At 43.2% G+C, this 15948-nt stretch overlaps 1 protein-coding gene across 3 annotated transcripts in view; it reads right to left on the bottom strand.

The window, feature by feature from the left end:
* meis2a (Meis homeobox 2a) overlaps nt 1-15948 on the bottom strand; it is a 78112-nt gene that overhangs the window by 45148 nt on the left and 17016 nt on the right. For 2 of the 3 annotated variants that reach the window (XM_014009716.1, XM_014009718.1), the window contains exon 8: nt 1955-2100. In XM_014009716.1, coding sequence (XP_013865170.1) covers nt 1955-2100 — 146 coding nt within the window. The remainder of the gene's footprint in view (nt 1-1954; nt 2101-15948) is intronic. The other variant, XM_014009717.1, reaches the window with a different exon arrangement.

Below are 15948 nucleotides of genomic sequence, written 5' to 3'. Positions count from 1 at the left end.
GTGTGTGTGTGTGTGTGTGTGTGTGTGTGTGTGTGTGTGTGCGCGCGCGCCTGTATATGTGTGTCTGAGAGTTTATGGGTGGGAGAACTGGATGGTGAGAAGAGAAGGGGGATAATTCAATTAGTCCTCTTCCTCAGCAGAGAAATGAAGGCAGGTTAAAAGGGAGGGATTATTATTTGTACAAGACTGACTAAGGCTTTGCACAAAAGAAACAAATAAAGATTGAAGAACATCCACAAGCAGGGAATGTGATAAAGGAAAGAGGAACAGAAAGAGAGAGAGAGAAAGAGAGAGAGGGCCTTGAAAGCTTTGCTTGATCTGAATTAAACCAGTCTCTGAAAGATGTGTTCATTTAGACCTTTCCCTCCCCTCTTCATTTCTAGCCTCTCTTAATTTTAAACCCAATTCTAAAGGTTTTTTTGACAACTGTTTCAAAGGATCTGTGTAGAAAGGGATACTAATACTGTGTGAGGATTTCATTAGGAAAAATGCAACAGTTTGAGACATTTGTAGTCAATGCATGATGCGTTTATGTATTTTGTTTATAGAGCAAATTTCACCTAAGCGTTTAGTTTTTTAGACTCACAAAAAGTTTTCCAAGCAGCATTTTCTTTGCTCAGGGGAGGAAAAATGTTGTGTTGAAATGCTGGGATTTGACAAAAATTATGTATATGCAAAAGGTTTCGCTTTCTTCCTTGCCTGAATGTCTAAATGGAGCTGGGTCTGTGCTGTTTGGTAAGAGGACTCCAGTCAGGGAGCGACTGAGCTGTGAACAGCTGTGAAGTCATTTTGATAATGATGAGAATAATAAGCGTGCAGACTGGCGTGGTGGAGCCGCTAAGGCCTGCAAGGCTCAGGGCTTTGCTGTTGCAGCTTCACTGCTCCTGAATAGATAAAAGTGATTAAAGCACTCCTGATTATCCCTGACCAATATGTAATGGATTTACAGCCCTTTCAATTAGGTTGTATTTGCTGGCCGCTTATTACTTGGGCTTTTGGTTAGGTAATCAGGGTAGAAGGGGGCTTTGAGCTGAGAGTGGGCACTTTGGTATTGGTGGGAGGGCTACATGGTGCAAAGGGGGCGTCTGACCCTCTTAAATGCGAGGGTGATGCTTAAGACCCCAGCTCTAGTCCAACTCTCTTCTACTTTGCTTTTTTACCCATCCCCCCATGCTGTCCCTCCAATTCCAGGCCCAAGAGTCACAAACTCAGGCAGCTTTTGTGCCCCAACGTCACCACCTCCTTCTGAAATTTGACCTGGGTAGCAAAATCAATACAGCCTGATGTTCTGATGATGTCCTGACAAAACCAAGTGTGAGGGTCCATGAGGACCACCCTCTTTTACAAAGACACAAGCAGGGAAAATGGACCTGACAGTACTTTCCCAATCACGTTTGGACATTTGTAGACTTTAAGCTATAAATCATGTTGATTGGATTTGCTTTGTGTGATTAAAATGTCATAATTATCAACCTGAAATGTTTTGAAGACAAACAAGCATCAGGTCAGTCAGATTAAAAAAAAAAAMATCAAACTAAACAAGAAAGTGTATACTGATCAAATCCTCAAAAAATAAATAATTAAATTAATAAAAATCTAGACTTTGAAAGACATAACAACTTTCTACAACCTCATTCTTCAAACCCTCCTTCTCTTTATCTGCTAAGAAACTTTCTTCTTGAGCCAAGTAAACAGTTCAGACTGATTAGATTGACCTGGTCATTGTATCTTAAAGGCAGGTGAGCAGTCGCTCTCCACTTGCTCCCACAGCATGTGACAGATGTGTGTGTGTGTGTGTGTGTGTGTGTGTGTGTGTGTGTGTGTGTGTGTGTGTGNGTGTGTGTGTGTGTGTGTGTGTGTGTGTGTGTGTGTGTGTGTGTGTGTGTTGGCTTCTGTTTGTTATTTCGTTCAAATCCCATAAGCGTCCTTCAAACATATTTTGGCTTTAGCTTACCGTGAGATGCTGAAAAAGCCACGCCCTCATGATGTTTGTGGCCACCTTGGGGAAAATGCCGCGCTTTTTCTGCCTCTTCTTGTCCTTGTCTGGGTCATCGTCATCCCCCGTGCCAGGCGACGCAACGCTGTTGTCTAAGCCATCTCCTGGACGGAAACCAAATCCGGCGTTAAATAACATCACGGACCACACCAAAGACTCAAAGCTCAAACACAAAGTACAGTCAGTCAGACCTGAGGTGTAAGGTTTATGATAGATGAATAAAATGGACAAATACCACAGATACTGAAAAGGGGTGCACTAAGGCCAAAAGATTTCATGCAGCAAAGCCGGTGTTGTGCCGTGAAGATGAGGCAGTAGGGGGGATTTAGACAGCCTTAAACAAGGGCCTGCACAGAGATAGAGGGGTTTACAGAGAGGCCTAGAAGAGCTGTTCTGTGCCCCAGAGCACGAGAGAGGGGAATAGGGGTTAATGACTCTGATGTTATGGTTTGGAACTGAAACACTGGGCTCCTATGATTTTTTTTCTTTTTCCTACAGTAGGAGGAGCAGGAAAGAAAGAAAAATTGGACAAGGAGCCTTCAAATACAGCAGAGACTAGGAGGACTCATGTCATTAATTCAATTAAATTTGCATGCTTGACGTAACAGAGAGCATTTTTTTCTCCTCCTTTGAAGAGAGCCAAAGGGGACAGAAAAAGGAAGAGAAGATATGAACAGATTCATGAATTCATGAACACCCAGTTGAGCTGCATTGAGTGTTTATGTGTAATTTTCGGGGGTTCATTGTTGCAATTCAGTGCACAGAATGAACTTGTCGTATGTCCCCCCCACCACCCCCATCCTTCGCCAAATTTACAATCTCCCCCACTCTCCCCCTCCATCTCGGCATAAGATTAGCATGAGAGGCCAGCGGCGACTTTGCCTGCATTAATGTCCATCACTGTTTGATTTCATGACGAAAACATGAACATACTCCTCCTTCAAGCTGAAGTTTCCATCTTTGTCCCGAGCCTTTTTTCTTGTTCTTTTTTCCCTGGCATTAATTGTGCATTAGCAAAAATGATTTACTTTTAACAGTCATGGTTATTTTTTCTTGCCCCTGGGCTCAAATGCCTTGAAAGCCTTCCTTGAGGGCATCTAAATTATGTATCTGAAAAACTCCTCCACTAAGGAAGAGAAGGACCCTGACATTCTCAAAAGTCAGACGCACATGTCTTCCTGTTTTTGTGGAGGCATCAATCACAGCCACCTATGCAAGCCTTAATCTCACATAAATATTTTAACTAATAACATTAAAAAGGGGGAAAGAAAAAGGATCCGACTGCTAGCGGAATCAAATGCAAAATAAATGAAGAATACAAAGCCAACAGGGACCCACACTTCTAACTTTTTTTTTGGTCGTTTTTTTATATTGCTCAACTTCGGTTTTTAAATTATTTTTCTTCTTTGTCTTTCTTTGCTGTCTGTGTGCAATGTTTTCCTTCCACATCATTAGTGCAGAGCCACACGAAAGAAGAAAACAAAGAAGTGCCGACTTTGCGCTCCCTGTGTGAAGTTAAAAAAGCAGCGGCCCTCCTGAAGGACATATGGGAATGGGGACACGGACGAGGGGTGTTGTAATTGTAGAATGGGCAWTCATTAGCTGCAAATGCCATAAATCCCAGGCTAAGTACGAATCCTTGTTCAGGAAAGCCTAAAACAATAAACTTTGGTCCCTACCCTGACTGYGAGGGGCTTCCTGAGAAATGCGACCCAGACGGAAGCAAAGTCTAACTCCCCCAGTTTGCTGCGAAACCTCAACAAAAACACAACTAGTGAGCTGTGAATTTTAACCACCCAGGCTTTGTTTCTCTGCCTTTGAGTTGTACTGAATAATGTTTATGCACAGTTTAGTGTTTGTTTGGACGCCGTTAGGTTTTGTGTTGATTTTTGAGCGAGTCTCCAAATCCCTCTCCCGCTGTGAGCAGTCAGGCTCATCCAATTGAACTGCACAGTGGCCAAAAGGCTGGCAGATTAATTTTATTGACGTTTCCATTTTCACTGCAATGCGATAGCCTTCCCCCTGGCYGGGGCCAATGCGACCCGTGCGTATTTACAGACTGACCTGTCACTTCATTACCCAGCATGCTCGCTGCCTCCTGCCCTAGCCCGCAAGGATGAAACCGGACTCCACTGCTGTTCAGCTCCTCTCTATCTACCCATGCACATGGATACTGGCAAGTACAGATCAGACTTTTGCAGCTTTCAAGCAGTAATTCCATGTACAGGTATATTAGTTGTTCTGAATTACTTTTCGATGCAGACACGCCTGCATTCTCACAAAGACGATAAAGTGTAGACTTAAAATAAAAGGAAGAAAGAAACAAAAGAAGAAGAAGAAAGAGAAGCAAGCAGGAGCAATGAAGAAGGAGTAGAAATAGAATAAGGAAGATCCAACTTGCTCAACCTCATTACATCTGAAGGAGAGCTGGTGCTTTGCATCCACCCCCACTCCTTTCTTATGAGCCAGAGAAGTAACGCTTCAGGGCAAATTGTCCCAAACGCTAATGGCTTCTGACTGTTCCCTGGCAACTCTGCCATTCTAACCTGCAAGGATGTGCACTCTGAAAAAAAAATTGGGTAAAGGGGAAAAAAGTGCAGGGCAGAGCAGAGGGAAGCGTCCCATCATCTGGCCATGTGACACAGATGGGGGTTGGTTATTAGGAGGCAGTCGAAAGGCCTAAGGGAGCCGAGGTGCTGGAGTGTAGCCCCAGGCACTTTTGGAAAAGCAGCGCCCTTGGAGACGGGAAAAAAAAAGACAGCAGCACACCCCCACCCACCCACTATACCCTCTCTTTCTTTCTTCCCCAAACCTTTACTCCTCTACCCTTCTCCCTGCCTCCCTCCCTCCCTCACCCTATCAAGATCTCAACTTAAAGTGCTTGCAATAAAAGTTTCAGCRCATATTTTCTTATGCACAGCAACACRGAGAAAGTGTAATCAGGCGAGAAGACAATGACCGGACCCAATGAGGGTAAGAGAGAGTGAATGAGCACACTAACAAACAAACAAGCTCAAGTCCAAAAGCACATTATGCTCACATACATCGCCTCTCTCATCACCAGTGGGTGGTTATTAAAAATGCATTCAGATATATCTGCTTGTGAGTAAATTGGTCTCAGGGCTGAGCTCATTATCGGGCTGAGAAAGGACTGTAAACACATTGCAACTCTGCTTATCTAATGTTGGCACAATCCAGGTCGCTTCAAGAGTCCTTGTAGAAAAAAAATAAAAATATGTGCAGAGTACAAAGTGTCATAGAGTTTCTGCTTGGAGGAAAGAGGACTTCAGGGGAATCTTAACGACACCAGAGCCAATACTTGAAGTGCAAGAGGTGCCCTCCTGCTGAGGAAGCCACTGTGGTTAAGGCAGTCTCAGAAATGTTATGAATTTGAACACAAGTGATAAATATTGCAACTATCAGCACATCAAGAATGGCCAAACCTATACAAGTCAAGATTATTCTTATTTTTTTAATCAATAAAAGACTTCTAAAAACTTCTGGACAAGTTTTAAAAATCTGGTGTGTACTTTTAAGGCTGTACAGTGATTTTGCATCAGGAGGCCCAGGCGTTTGTTTCAGGGTAATGAAGCAAGAGTGTATAAGCAGCGGCTTATGAAAGCCACGGTTAAAGTGACTAATTACAACAGACCCCCCATGCCCCCTGTCAGCCCAAACTAGTCAGCCATGTTCAACCAAGCTCACCCAAATACGGAGAGGAGAAAACTCACGAGGGGAGTTAGATTAAAAAGGAAAATAAAGAGAGAGCAGAGGCTAAGAGGGTTGTTGTTGCAGGAGCGTCTTTAGATTCTCCACCTCGGCACAGCATTCTGACCAGACCCCTCCACCTCGCCCTCCTATTACACCACCTTTATCCTCGCAGGCTTGGCTGCAGAGAATGGGGAGAAAAGAAGATGGGTGGGGGGGGGGGGGGGGGGTGGATTTAGAGCCTCCCTTTCCCCTCTTTTTCTCTTCAACTTTTGAGCCAACCTAAGCGGCGTTTAGCACATTCAGTCCCCCCAAATGGCAGCGAATGAGAGAAGCAGTGGGGGCTCTTCTTTTGTCCGTCTGGTTACCCCTTTTATTTACTCTGGATTTACGGAGGGTTCTTTGCCGACTCTGGGACCACATGCTTTTGACACATACACAATCTCCCTCACATACACACACGCACAAATGCGAAGAGGTCCTATTCACACAAGTGGAACAGCTAGCCCTCTGTTGCTCCGTGTCGGCTGGGGATTACCGACCTTCTTGCTATAACCACATGCTAGCAATATGCTCTGTACTCATGTAACACAGACAAGTGCCAACAAGTAAAGCATAATCTCTTTAATGATAAAACACTTATGCTGCCATCTGATTTTTAAATCTAAGTAAGCCGTCAGTGCGCTTTTGTTTCTGTGTGAATGCACCATATGGTGTAGTGCACTCGTTCAGATCCATACAGTAGATGAGGGCTCTAAAAGGAATCGTTTTTAGAGCGGCTGCACCTCTGCAGCCAGCATTTTACGCTGATTATTTCCTGATCTGTGCTTAAACAAGCAGCAGCCCCCTTGCACTGGACCATAAAACAACAGCTTAGTAAACAGCAAGCATGCTGACAAATTGGTGGCGCTCAGGCCGGAGTCATTAACAGCCTTAAAACCTGTCAGAGCAATTACARCAAACTCTCTCCTTCAGCAAGTCTCCCTGCCAAACTCGGATGTCACTTTCCGCCTCTTGTCTACCACCCTACATCACCACTAGGACACTGGCTAAACATGAGCGAGGGAGAAAACGCAACCATCTCAGACAAATAAGGATAAACCAATCCATTCGAAGCGCAGCTGGATCTGAATTCTGAAGGGCTACAGCTGAGAGAATCCTTTTGCATGAGACGTAATGTGTAGTTGTCTTCCCCCCAAAAACACATCATTAAGTGTTCTCTTAAATGAAGTGGAATAAGAGCTTATAATTAGATGTTTTTTTTCTCCTATGTGTGGGGAAGCGATGCAGTCAAGCAGTAAGAGAAAGGCATGGGAAGGAGGGAGGTGTGTGCTCAACAACTCCTGTACAGTACCTCTCCCCCACCCTCCCCTCTCTGCCTGCCTGCCCCTTCGCTAAGCCCCCTGAACCTGCCATCAGGCAGATATCTCTGTGTCATCCCTGGAATGTTGGAGATAACTATCGTCTCTCCACTGATCCAAGGCCTTTCTCCTTTCACAGGCACGGCGCTGACCCCACGATACACATTGCTTTCAAAGAGGGCAAAGTTGAAGTTGGAGAATGGAGGGAAAAACAGGGGAGGGTTGGAGGTAAATCATATTTGAACAAACATATTTTACCTCATAACCCAAAATATGGGCTGGAGCAAAGCCCTTCTCCGTTTCCAGCTTTTCCCCCTTGGAGCCAAAAATAAGTACCGGTAATGGGTCCAGATTTTTTTGTTTATTTTGCTTTGTTTAAAACTTTTTTATAACTTTATTGGCAATATTTTTCCAAAACTCTGATGTGCCAAGAGCCTAAGATATTGCTGCAATTAACCGCTTACTTGCAACAACAATTACATCATAAACATGTGCTTTGATTACTTCTCCTGGGATCTACTTTCCTCCATTTCTGTACAGATATTTGGGAGGTGCAGTTATTACACAGGTGTGGATTATGTATAAGAGAATGCATGGCAGCTATGACAGGAATCTATCATCTAAAGGGGGGTAGAGCGTTTAGAGAAGAAGAAGGGATCAAAAAGAAAAGAGATGGAATAAAGTTGTATAGAATAAAAGAGGCAGGCTGTTGCAGATGTCAGGACCTAATTTGCATGAATGGCAAAGGGGTAAACTGCAGGGGATTGATGGGGTGTGTGTGTGGGGGGGACTACTATCCAAACCCTGGCTCTTTTTTTTTAAGGGAGGGAAAGTGAAAGGGAGTTGTGATGCCCATGACTGCCCCTCACTCAGCAGACAGGGATCAGCGGCTAATGAAGGGCTTTAGGTCTCCACCAAACATTTCACACCCTCTGCCTCCCTGACAGCTCCACCCTGCTCCTCCTGCCCTCCGAAACGCTGTGGCAGAAACCGCTGCTGCTCCTCCCTGGCGCTTGAAATCCAATGGGGCTAACTGGTCTCACAGGTAAACTTGGTACCTYGCCTCATACACAAATGTACAAATCTGCCAGTGTCGAAGTGCAAACCAACAACTTCATCTTTTGTTCCTTTAAAATGTGACATTTGTACTGTTTTCTTAGCGAATAAACCTGTGTATTGACAAGTAGTCACTCTATAATTTATGTTAGTTGCAATGGAAAAACAGAGAAGCATATTGTAGGGATTCACGTTGGATTAAAAATTAAAGAACATCTATGTCCCTAAAGTAAAATGATCTTTTTCTTTCTTTCTTCCTTTAACAAAATAAGATGATCATTAGTAAAAGAAGTTGTTGCTGTGTTTTAGAAAATTTTCCAAAGCTGCTCTGCTTTGGAATGATAATGTTGTGTAAGATGGGAATCAAGACATGAGACAGAGCAAAAGAAAAGCAAAGGGGCCATGCAAAGGCATCATGTGGATCTATCTGCTAAGGGAAAATGGTTTTATAATCCTCACTATTGTATATCAAAGTSTTTTACCTGAACCGCAGAGTTCCTCTGTGCTCGTTGCCAGATTCGACTCTGATTTTGTGATTCAGAACAGTTTCTGTTGTTTGAGGCAGTGTATGATAGCAGCATCAGTGGTACATCTTTATCCTCGATTCCAATTTAAAAGCGAAATGTTCAGTTATGACGAGAATGAAAACTTGGATTTAATGCCCCTGATTGGCGGTGTCATCAAAGGGGGATTAAACAGCCATACAGGAGCTTTATGCATAGAAACATGGAGTTGAAAGAGTAAATGAAATAAAAGGTTTATAAATCAACAAGTCAACCATCAGATTATGGCCTCTGCTTAGCAGCCTTCTCATCAGCCACATGCCATAGTTTTTTTTCCCCGCTCCGCTCTTTTTTTTTTTCCACACAAATGTCCTGGAGGCAGGGAACAAAGCGAGCAGAACTGATTACTGCACTGTTGCTCCGCTCCGCCAGTCTAAACTCTGTTTGGCTTCCTAATGAGCTCACTAAAAACCCAATTCATCACCCATAACCCCTTCTCAACCTGCCTTGAAATCCCCCATTATGGGGAGTCAAGGACAGTCAGGCTTTGGGCCGGGGTCAGAGATGTGAGGGGCAGATGGCAATGTCCGCGACAACAGTGTGGCCAAGGTTATTTTCACGCAATGGATGCTTTTTCTGTGGTTTGACTGTCACTCGCAATTAATTTACTCTGATATTCTCCTAAACATTGATTTTTTTATGGTGCAAATATAACATTTCCTAAAGTTGATCTGTCCTACACATACTCCATCCTCCCTTTCTGCGCTCCAGTTTTGCAAAACCAGCAGCCTGAGAGGAGGAATGTCCGGCTCGATGACTGTCTCGTTCAAGTCAGCTTTCGCAGCCCGGGTTTCACGTTTAATACCCGTTTGTTCCATCCCTGCAAAGGCAGGAATTTGGTGGGAATGCAGTGGGGAGGAAGCAGAAATCAATTGGTTGATTTAAAATTAAAAAGCAAAAAGAGGAGGTTTAAAGCAGGCAGAATATCTTAGGTGTATGGCAAACAGCTGAGGAAAAAAAGGGATGAAACAGAAAGTGTGTTGGTTGGGAGGGAGGAGGAGGAGGAAGAGGAGGAGGAAGAGGAGGAGGACAACATAGATGATAGGGTAAACTCCCACAGTTCCTCATTACATGGAGCTGAAATGATCCTCCTGACACCTGGGCTGTAACCAAGAGATTACAGAATTGATGAATCCTTGGTTTAAAATGCAGCTGTTTTATTCTGCTTTAGTAATTAATTCTTTTTCCAATAACGTATTGATTAAGCGTAGCCCCTGATAAAGTTCAAACTGAGCGAGATCCCTCCAGGGCTTCGGTTCCAGCCTGCTCTGGAGAGTCAATGAAAACTTCCTTCCTTCACCTGCGTTCATCTCGCTCTGTCAGTGCCGTTTACCCTCATAAATTAGTCAGATCTGAGAGGAGCGAGGACCTTGCTTAGCTGCTATTGGCTGCATTCTCACTGATAGACTTTGTTGTTCATGTCAAGTCATCAAGTGGCTTTATTTTTACAAGTCCATCCCAGATAAGTCATCAAAACATTTATACTTAGAGTTAAACTGTGTTGTTTCATGCACCTCTAACCCCCTTTTTTTCTCTTGCTTCCTGCTTGTTCTCTTTTCCAACGAAGCAGGGAATTACTGCATGCAGAACAAGAGCATCTCATTTTGCAAAAAAACTACTCTTTCATTCTTTTTATCACTGAGCTTTTCYATAACAGTCTGATCAACACGAGGTGGAGGATATATCTCCAGGGAGCCAACTAGCAGAGAAATAAGATGCAGCTTTTTTTTTTACACGAGAGTCTGCCGCTCGTGTCTCGTTGAGAATCTTCACCTAAAGCTTCCTTTACAAGTCAATAACCAGGGACCGCTGTCCTCCACTGGGCCTCGGCACAAATTCACCCATTCTTACAGGAAGAAGAATCGGGGGAGAAACAATCATGATCCAGGATGCCAACCTTTACACTATTATTTTGTGTGCAATTATGGAAGCAGTGTATTATTTCTACTACAAAAGAAAAAAATACAATGTGTGGAAACATATATCCATCCTTCTCGTAACTGTGGCAAAACACATTTATTTCCTGCTCTGACATTCCATTCATACACAGTGACAAATAATTGGTGACCTCATGAAGACAGAGGAGTCATTTAAAAGCCTTTTTCAGTATTAAAAACTAATGAAGGGAAAGAGAAAAATATAATTAGAAGGTGGAAGTAGAGCTTAATACATTTACTCGGGACTATTTCCTTTCGTTAATGGGACTGCAGGATGCGAAGAGATGGTTTTCACGAGGCTAGTATTGACTGTCCRTCCTGCTCCTTAAGGTAAAATCCAGCAGGTCATTTCATTAAGGTCCAATTCCATGGCACTAATTTTGATTTTTAGGGGCTTGACAGCTGTTGGCATGTAGAAATTGCCGTGGTRGGATCACTGGGAGAGGAACCTATTACTCTTGAATCACAAGGCTCAGCTTTGGATTAAAGCTGACCTGCTTTGCTGACCCTCTAAAAGTTGTATTTTTATGCGTTATACTTTTTGTTAAATGCAACACAAGAGCAAGTGCAAAATAAAGTTTTAGAAAAAAATGGTGCCAAAAAAAAACAAGAAAGGTTAAAAAACCCTGACATATTTGCAACAGACAAATATAACTGAAAATATTGCAGTTTTAATTCACATGTTCTAAAATTAAAATTGCTTTAAAAGTCAGATGAGTTTGACTCACAATGTTACCTCAATCTTTATTTCTCATTAATTAATTTATTCATTTTATAGTTCCAGAAATTAATATTTCCTTCTGAAAAAAAATCACAATCTGTAACTCTCAGTTCATATTTTCTTGTTTTGATGTCTTTTTATTAATGTGCTTTTTTTGCTTTTTTTGATATTGACTTTTCAACCCCCTCCCCCATCCTAGCATTAGCGCCAGTGAGTGTACATTGGTACCTAGTTCAGCAATACCCTCAAGCCTGCCTGCTCTCTGAGACACTCGCTGGGGATCCCTGAAAGCTGGGCCGGCCTTACAGCTCCCACCAGCCCACCACTCATTCCCCACGAGACCAAAATCAAAGACAGAGGCCCTTAAAATCTAACCATGGTATAATGAGGGTGCTCCAAAGAACAATAAGCATATACTCCTAAGGAAAAAGAAGACTACAAAAGAAATGGTGAGAAAAAAAGAAAAACTGTAGGAATGTTGGTTTGAAAGTGTTGCTGAGAAGTCAGTGTATATGATCAAAAACATTAATGACAAAACTATAGTGTGCTTTAGGAGAGAGGGCAAAGGGCCACAGCTAGAGATGATGGTAGTCAGGGCCAAGCATCTATCCAACCACGCATCTGAACCCAAAACAACAAGGGGGTCCGCCGCATGCCTCTGGAGTCGAAGGGAGCCAAAGGGAGCACGACTAATTTCTGCACAACAATGGGCCTGGATGAGAGTGCAGACAATGGCAGGTGCTTTGAATAGCAGCAGGGCCCTTGCAGYGGGGATCTTCTCCTCTCTCTCCATTCCAAGGGCCCAGGCTCTGGCTTGTGTAACCTTTCATTTTCGACCGGGCTTCCCTTTGACTCATAAAGGATGAAAATGATCTCATGGGGGGGTGCAACGGAGTAAAAGACAGCCAAGCCTGAGAGGCATAATTCCCACCAAGTCCAGCTATGTTTTTTTAATGTCTCAAATTTCTTCTATTTTTAACTTTTTTTTCTTTTTTTGGTGTGTTGTTGACACTCTTCTTTTCCTCACATGAACTCACTTATTTACGATTAAACCATTTTTTAGCACTTTCACATATTTCATATCTTCCACTCTTTTTGTTGTTGTTTTTTTACATCTTTTCCTGCAATTCCCGTATTTGTGTTTGTTCTGCCATCCTGTAGGCCATGATGCAGTGGAAAAAAGCAGCCACCCCCCCACCTTAAGAGCATTTTTTCCGGGGTCACGAGGTCAGGCTTCACAGATGTCTCCTGCAGACACTCAGTTGTCTAAGGATTGCATCCCTGGGAGTAAGTATTCATAGTAAACAATACAGCATTTTCCCCTCATTTTGGAAAATGTTAAATGTTTTTTTTTTCGTTGTTTTGTCTAGCTTTTCCCTACTTTCATTGTTTTATTTCTGAATAAAGCAAGAATGAGTGAGTGCAGCTTTTTCCAAGGTGGGGATTTCTGTGCTGAGATAATGAAAGAAAGCACCAGTTATCACAAGATAGTGGTGTTTTCTGTCTGCTTTCATTTCTTTAAACACTCCCTGTCTCCAGAAGTTTCCTCCAATTGTGTCAATGGAACCTTAGTCATCTTTGCCTGATGGCAGGGGAAAAGATGCTTAAAAAAGAAACKTTCTTTTTCTCATTATGTGTTGCTAGGAGAGAAACAAAAATGAAAACATGTAATAGCTGTCCTCCCATCTGCACTAAAAGATAAAAAACATTGAGTAAGCTCAGTTGAAGCCGAAGAAAAAGTGACCCGGGAATGAACAAAAAGGCAATATTTGAACTAGAGGATTTCTGTGTACTCTCAATCTCAACAAAAATTTCGAGAGAATTCCTGAGCCATACAGCTTTTAGTAACTAAAATTGTCTTTAGCTCTGTTTTATCAACAGTAACATTGGTAACAGAGGGAAAAATGCACAATTTCTCATGTATTTGTTGCCTCAAAACATGGAAAATTGTAATTGGAACAACGTTTTCAAAAATCCAGGAACTGAGCTTTCCTTGAACGTCTCCCTTCTTTTCATCTTTYTCCCTTGTTGCTTTTCCTTTTTCTTGGTTTGTTATGGTGTTTTTATTTCCTTCCCCCTCCAAACATCCTCTCTGTATTCCACAAATTGATATCTCTCTAAATGATTATGGTAAATGCATAATGAAGGTTTTCTCAGCTTCAGCCCCGCAGCCAGCCAGGATGGAGCATCTCGTTTGGCATGTTTGATTCGTTTTGTTGCGCATTTAGCCCCAGTGTTCCTTCAAGAGTGCTCACTGCTTGGGGGATGCAAATAAGAAATTATCCTTGCTGACTAACATGGCTAATACCTCCTCTGGGGTAATCAAAAATTATTAGTCGCTTGCTTCCAATAAACATTAGGGCTTGTGGCGCTAACCACTGTCAAATCGCTCACTTCTGCCTTCTTCCCAATAGCCATAAAATGGGTGAACAAAAGTGATCAGGTGTGGAAAAAGCACCCTGGCTACGAGGAAACTGCGGGACTGTGGTACTCCTATTATGCCTAAAAAAGCAGCCTTTGGCTTTAAGAGTCATTAAAGCATGTACTAGAGTGGGAATCAGACTAGAAAATGAGCTTATCTTGCATAATGCCCTCATAAGCTTTGCATAAACGTAAAAGATGAGCGCGTGAAAATCAGCAGCGGAGAGAACCTCARTCGTAACACTCTGCCTTTCTCATCCTCCCACTCTCTTGGACTGTGGCAGCATGTTAAAGCATTACCTGTAGGGTACAGCTGCTTYGCTCAGTTCCAAATATGCTTCAGAATATAAACCCTGGTTTACACAAGAGAAAGCCACACAGCCGGTGAACAAGCTGTTGCTAGCCTCGCTAAGCCACTCTGCTAAACCACGTGCTGTTTTTTGGAGGGACCTTCGCTGTGATGTGGGGTTTAGACATTAGGGGGAGGAGAATTGGGAGGGTGGGGGGTGGAAGAAGAGATTAAAAAGCCAAGGGAGGCAGAAGAAAGAAAAGGGAGTAAAAGAGCACAAGGCCCATTGGTCAAACACAAAGGGAAAGATAGGGAAAGGACATTTGAAGTCATGGTTGCACTCTAAATAAGCACACCTTAAACTGCGCTGTGGAAGCTGACAATCAGGGTTTTCTGGAGTTTCCCTGCAGGTGTGCCTTTGACAGACTTAGCCACCTTGACCTCCTTCTGTCTGAATCTGGGCGCAGAAACTAGTGGCACGTCGCTGTCTTTGCTCAACCAYTCTGTATCTATTAACACACACACGCTTACATTCTATAAACACCAACACACTGCCAAACAAGAGTAAAACAAATCTGATGAGCGCTGGAGAAATTGGATTATCACCTCTTAAGGGTGACTTCTTGGCTGACCCCCTTCAGGCTAGCCGTCTGAATCAAGACAAAACGAAATTCCCTGGGAAAACACTCGCTCCCTTTAAAGAACTGAAGCACTGTCATCCTTGTGAAAATGTTACAACAGCGACAATAATGGACATGGAACTGCCCTTTGGGGCAAGTGCTGAAATCCCTTTTAGCTATATTACATCAGACCCCTGTGCGCTCATCTACTGGTGTAAACCACAGAGGAGCATGGGTGTGTAAACCCACAGTATAATGAACTGATACAACATTACTGTGTTCTTGTTTTGGGTCAAAGCCTTAGGCTAAAAAAAAAGTCACTCCATTCTTTTACTGTTGTTCTACCCTGATTACAGTCATCCAACGTTGTTTCCTCTGAGCTTTTTAATTGTGTTCAACTTGCTCTCAGATTAGATTGGTCGACTTCTCAAAGGAACGCCATAGGAGAAGATGGGGGCACCCCCTCCCTCCTCCCACACCCCGTCCACCTTTCCCTTAATGGCGCAAAACAGACATTCTCCTCAGCTGCTGTCAGAATAATTTGGCTAATTTTTTCCCCATGTTTTCCGAACTCTAGTTTGCACATTAGGCTGACCCAGTTAATGTTCCTTTCCTGCTGTGTAAGACCCACTTTYAGGTTCAGCCAGGTCGGGCTAGGCAGGTCAAGGCAAGGACCTGTTCATGATTATGGGCCACTAGAACCAGGCGTGCTCATGCACAGAGGGAAAAGGAGAAGAACAGGAGGAATGGAAAGGAAATGATATGAAAATGAAAGCCCGAGTTGTTGTCTGGATGAAAAGGGGAGAAGTGACGAAGCTGTAGCAGGAAGGCAGAAGTACTCAAACTTTACAGTGCCCTGTCTTTAATTGTTTTCACACTGTCTAAAGACAGAGACCAAAAGAAAGGAAGAGGGAGCAGAGTGGAGGAAGGAAAGAGGGAGCTGAGCGAGCTGATCATTCTCTTTAATCACGTTTTGGATGAGGGCCAGGTAGTCTGCAGCACTGAAGGCGAGACAGAAAAGAGTGAGAAAAGAGAGACGTGTGAAGGAGGAGAAAAGAGAAGTGAGAGATAGAGGAATAAATGGATAAATGGAAGAGAGGAGGTAAAAAAATGACCTGAGGAGAGATGACGGAAGGAGGATGAGCAGCAGAGCAGAGGCCCTTGAAACAACTTCAAGTGCACCAGTGCTTAAGCTAGTGTGCACATATGCCCACACATAGCATGTTTGTGTGTGTGTGTGTGTGTGTGTGTGTGTGTGTGTGTGTGTGTGTGTGTG

Source organism: Austrofundulus limnaeus, unplaced genomic scaffold, assembly GCF_001266775.1.
Source record: "Austrofundulus limnaeus strain Quisiro unplaced genomic scaffold, Austrofundulus_limnaeus-1.0 Scaffold61, whole genome shotgun sequence".
Lineage (NCBI taxonomy): Eukaryota > Metazoa > Chordata > Actinopteri > Cyprinodontiformes > Rivulidae > Austrofundulus > Austrofundulus limnaeus.
Note: the sequence above shows the minus strand (reverse complement) of the source record. Positions and strands in the feature narration are given on the sequence as shown.